The following is a 5731-nucleotide window of genomic DNA, read 5'->3' on the forward strand; positions in this document are numbered from 1 at the left end:
TCGACGAGGAATTGTTGCGTCGATTAGTCATTAAAAAATAAATAAATAAAAAATATTATAATATTTTTTTTTTTGCACTACCTATCTTTGTGAAAGTGGCTTCTCAGCTCTGGTCCAGCTGAAGACTTCTTAGCTCAACATAACAGACCGACAGTAAGTTTGGGGGAACTAATGGGATAACTGGGGATGTTGTTTGGTCCTGACAAGAGTCTCAAAGCAACTCTGAGGTCATGCTCAATGTCCAATCTGCTCCTCTGCTCTGTCTTCAGCTGGACCAGAGCTGAGAAGCCACTTTCACAAAGATAGGTAGTGAACAAAAAAAAATAAAAAAAAATATATATATTTTTTTATTTTTTTTTATATAATTGTTTTTCGATTAGTCGACCAATCGAAAAAATAATCGACAGATTAGTCGACTACCAAAATAGTCATTAGTTGCAGCCCTAGTGATTAATGATTAATCCTTGTTCGTCTGAATTAGCGTTCGATCTTATTCATCCCCCTGGTCTGTGTCGAACGGAGGTCCAGGGGGGGTTGAGAATCTGTGTGTTTTGCTCCGAGATAGAATAATAGTCACTTTCCCTCCGCGAAAAGGTAATCCGTGATGACAACCGTTGTCTAAGGTAGGTAGGTAGGGGGCGGGGCCTGCGGCTTTGGAACCTTGAGGTGAAGATCCGCTATTGGTTCCGTATCCCGTGGCCTGAAGACACTACTAAGGGGTTAGGGTCTCACCTGATTGGCTCTCTCCAGGTCCGTCATCACCATTTCAATCTCGTCGGCCCTGAGGAGGGAGAGGAGGAGGGAGAGGAAGGGCGTCAGGACACAGGAATGCAGAGGAGAGAGAGACCGTGACCGCGCTTAGCGACACCAAGTGAGACGACGCCAAGCGCGGTGTGAAACATAAACAGTGTTTTATCAATCGCAATACTGCCGGAGAATAAAGCTATATTTTGGCATTCTCCTATGCAGAGAGTTGGACGACCATTTCACTCGTGTGTTCCCACTGTCATCACACACATCTCCGTCCAAACAGGAAGTAAACTAACCGGTTACTTCCATAAACATATTGAATATTATAATAATTGTGTTATATTATTGTTCCACCCATATTTATTGTCTCTTTTATATAAATAAGAACCAAAAATAGGCTAAATATTTTAATTCCGCAGCACTGTGTCCATGGAAACGGCGATGAACGCAGCCACGACGGTACGGTTTCCTTACGCAGAAAAGATAGGTCCGTTTGACTTTTCCCGATAACTACCGATCACCGCATAAATAAATGCTCCGTTCACGAATGTTCATCAGGCAAGCGTACATTTTTCAGGTTATTCAAGATACTCTGCATTTGGTGCAGATTTCGTCTCTCTCTCTCTTCGGGAGACAGAGGGCTGTGACTTACAGGCGTAGAGACAGCTCTTGCGTAGGGGTGCCTTACAGTGCATGGGCGTACGAGAGAGAGAGTGTACAGTACACTACATATATACACATATAAACTATGTCCATGCCGGGGCTGTATCATATGTCCATGCCGGGGCTGTATCATATGTCCAATACCGTGTGCATTAAGCCTCCCGTCTAAATTTCACCGTAATCCTTTGATTGTGAACCCTATAACCCGACCAGCTTGTATGTGTGCGTGCGTGCATACATGCATATGAGTAGGAGTGTGTGTGTGTGCGTGCGCATGTGTACACATGTGTGTGTGTGTGTATACATGTAAGTCCCTAAGCCCAGGCCACACTAAAACAGAGGGATTACACTAATAGAGCTCTGAGTCCTAATACAGCGGACTAATCTGCTATGAAGCTGTGTGATTGTGTCTGACTAATGGTCTACATGGGGGCCGTGGTTCACCTCTCACTCGCTAGAGGTCAGAGAGCAGGAATACATCCCCGTAAAACCCCTCTTATTGGGGCTTGGGAGGGGGAAAAATAGCATAATAACCCTCTTTCCATGGAGGATATCTGGTTGGTTATAGTTTGCTTCCTCCTCGGATTAATAAGAGGTAGCTATGGGGAGACAGAGGCAACGATATGAACGAGAGCGTGCAGAGGTTAATGACAGACAGGAGCGCGCGCACGCACACGCACACACACAAATAACAACAACACATACACACACACACACACAAATAACAACAACACATACACACACACACACACACACACAAACAACAACAACACATACACAGGTATGCACGGACGCAAACAAACACACACAGCATGCGCGCACACCGTGAATGTGGAAAAACTCTTAACACTTAATTACACCGATACACAATTATGGGTTTATACGGCGTGGACTGTTTAATTACCGAAATTATACGATGCCCTATCTGTTAATTAATTTTGTATGTGTGTTGGCATGAATGTAGCATGTGTGTGTGTGTGCGTGTGTGAGACTGTGTGTGTGTGTGTGTGTGTGAGACTGTGTGTGCGTGTGCGTGGGGGGGATTATAATGACAGTGTTAAATGGCAATGCTTTACTAAATGCTGATAAAACTCCATGGGTGGTGGTGGTGTTGAGTGTGAATGTATTCATTTTTCAAAAATTAAACACACTATGTGTCAACGTGTGCATTTAGGACATTATGTAAAAATGCTGTTAAAAAAAAGCCTGACACGGCCGGTGGTGCTGAGTGGGAGTTCATTATGCATCGATGTGTCCATTAAAACCCTTAACATTCCCCCCTGTAATCTGTTGATACTGAACCAGAGAGAGAGAGAGAGAGCACAGAGAGAGAGAGCACAAAGAGAGTGAGGAGAGAGAGAGAGAGAGCACAGAGAGAGAGAGAGAGAGAGAGAGAGAGCACAAAGAGAGTGAGGAGAGAGAGAGAGAGAGAGAGCACAGAGAGAGAGAGAGCACAGAGAGAGAGCACAGAGAGTGAGGAGAGAGATAGAGAGAGAGAGCACAGAGAGAGAACAAAGAGAGAGAGCGAGAGAGAGAGCGAGAGAGAGAGGAGAGCACAGAGAGAGAGCACAGAGAGAGAGCACAGAGAGAGAACAGAGAGTGAGGAGAGAGTGAGGGGAGAGAGAGAGAGAGAGAGCACAGAGAGAGAACAGAGAGAGTGAGGAGAGAGTGAGGAGAGAGAGAGAGAGAGAGAGAGAGCACAGAGAGAGAACAGAAAGTGAGGAGAGAGTGAGGAGAGAGAGAGAGCACAGAGAGAGAGAGCACAGAGAGAGAGAGAGCACAGAGAGATAGAGAGAGAGCAGAGAGAGAACAGAGAGAGCGCGAGCGAGAGGAGAAAGAAGAGAGGTAGATAAAAGAGTATTCCGTGTCCCATAGAGGCCAGAGAGTCGTAGAGATTTGAATGCATTTAACAAAACAGACACGGTTGATATTAGGTCAACACGGCGCCGGAGGGCGACCCGGCAGAGAGAGAGAGAGCTGCGGGTGGAAGAGCTCTTTACTCCCCGCCTTTATTCCTTCCCCAACAGTTGAAAGGCTCCACTATGCATTTAAGTAACACAATAGCACACTACCTCACCAGCTTTTATCCTCTCTTAAGCCACTGTGTGCAGCAACACACATACACACACACGCTGAGAGAGACACACACAGACACACACACACACACACACACACACACACACACACACACACACACAGAACTATAAGGTCAGAAAGCCAACAAGCTAGAAGAGCTTGTAATGGAGAGTGTCATTATGGATAGTAATGCAACCCAAATACACCCAGCAGAGCTCTCTGCCTCCCAGTGTGATCATTTAATCAAAGTACAGATGTACATGTACAAAGTAAGTCGTCTTAAATAACCTTTGGATTTGGCTGTATTTGGGGAATTATAAATAAAGGCAAAGCTAGCGGGCGGGCGGGCTGTGTGGTGGGGCCAAAGTAGATCAGGGAGGGGGGGTTTTCAATGTGTTCTTCTTCACTCAGTCCGTCACTCAGCCAGTCAGACAGTCAGTCAGTCAGTCAGTCAGTCAGACAGTCAGTCAGTCAGTCAGTCAGTCAGTCAGTCAGTCAGCCAGTCAGACAGCCAGTCAGACAGCCAGTCAGTCAGTTACTCAGACAGTCAGACAGTCAGACAGTCACTCAGACAGACAGACAGACAGACAGACAGACAGACAGACAGACAGACAGACAGACAGACAGACAGACAGACAGACAGACAGACAGACAGACAGACAGACAGACATTACATATTTTACATTTTGTCATTTAGCTGAACGCTTTTATCCAAATGTACGACAGGTCAGCAGGAAGGGTACAACTCTTACAGTAGGAAGAGAGCATGGTAGTATAGGACAGTAAGAAGGTTAGTGGGTTAACAAAAAAAATCATAATAATAAATGTCTTTCAGATATTGATTGAAGAAGTGTGTTTTTAGTCGACGGCGAAAGATTGGTCGGGATTCGGCTGTCCTAACTGTGGTGGGAAGTGCGTTCGTCAGTCAGTCAGTCAGTCAGTCAGTCAGTCAGTCAGTCAGTCAGTCAGTCAGTCAGTCAGTCAGTCAGTCAGTCAGTCAGTCAGTCACACAGCAGGGCTAAAGCACCCCAAAGCAGTCATCAACAACTGAACAACAGCACAAAGAGATGTTCCAACTTCCTACCTATATTATTTCGCTATAGTCGAGGTGTTTCTGAAGCCTGAACCTGGTGTATCCAGACCAGCCACAGGGAGGAGCAAGAGAGTATGCAACACACACATGCACACACACACAGACGCATGCACACACACAGACGCATGCACACACACACACACACAGACGCACGCACGTGCACACCCTCTCTTTTGTAGCGCCAAGGGGTGCACGTACTGTAGCAGCATCAGAACTATCTTCTGAAACAAGCTCCCAGACTCTAAGCCACCAACTGCATTTCCTCCTCTGAGCCAGCAGCTCTTTTCATCTTTATCTTCCTCTCCTTTACTCCTCTCCCCCTCTCCCCCTCTCTCTCTCGCTCTCTCTCTCTATGTACTCCTCAACCTCTCGCCTCCCATCGCCCTCCTCCTTGCCCTTTCATCTTCTCTCTCTCTCTCTCAGTCTCTCTCTTCCTCTCAGTCTCTTTCTCGCTCTCTCAAGTCTCTCCCTCTCGGTCTCTCTCTCTCTCTCCCTCTCTTTCTCTCTTCCTCCCTCAGTCTCTCCCTCTCGCTCTCCCCACCCCTCACCTTCTCCCTCTGTCTCTCTTCCTCCCTCAGTCTCTCCCTCTCCCCACCCCTCTCTCTCCCTCTCCCTCTCTGTCTCTCTTCCTCCCTCAGTCTCTCCCTTTCCCCACCCCTCTCTCTCTGTCTCTCTCTCCCTCCCTCTCCCCACCCCTCTCTCTCTCCCTCTCCCCCCTCTCTGTCTCTCTTTCCCTCTGTCTCTGAGTCTCTCGTCCTCCCTCAGTATCTTCCTCTCCCCCCCTCTCCCCACCTCTCTCTCTCCACACCCCCCTCTCTCTCTCCCTCTCCTCCTCCTCCCGCCCCCCTCTCTCTTCTGTGCCAGCAGGAGATTCTCTTGATTTAGATTTCATTTCCCTCCTCTATCAGGGTGTTATCTCCTCCTCCTTCAGTCCAGCCCACGGCTCGCCTTCTGCCCCCTTAGCTTTCATCACTCTATCCCTCCTTTCTGTCCGCCGCTTTCACCTCCTCCCCCTCCCCCTCCCCCTCCTCCCACGTTTTCACTGGACGGTACCCTGGGGTATTTCGAGTTATTATTTTTTTTTTTTTTTATATATGAAAAGAAATAGACCTAGGTGTGTTTGTGTGTTTGCGCGTATGTCATTAGTTT

The 5731-nt window shown here is 47.3% G+C and overlaps 1 protein-coding gene across 1 annotated transcript in view; it reads right to left on the minus strand.

Annotated features, from left to right (window-relative positions):
* The window catches only part of LOC311226058 (homeobox protein cut-like 1), a 153963-nt gene that overhangs the window by 62442 nt on the left and 85790 nt on the right, over window positions 1–5731 (minus strand). The window contains exon 4 of the mRNA XM_084311437.1: window positions 733–781. Within this exon, the coding sequence (XP_084167563.1) occupies window positions 733–781 (49 nt within the window). The remainder of the gene's footprint in view (window positions 1–732; window positions 782–5731) is intronic.

This window comes from Notolepis coatsorum, assembly GCF_963971535.1.
Source record: "Notolepis coatsorum genome assembly, chromosome: 1".
In the NCBI taxonomy this organism is placed as follows: Eukaryota; Metazoa; Chordata; class Actinopteri; order Aulopiformes; family Paralepididae; genus Notolepis; species Notolepis coatsorum.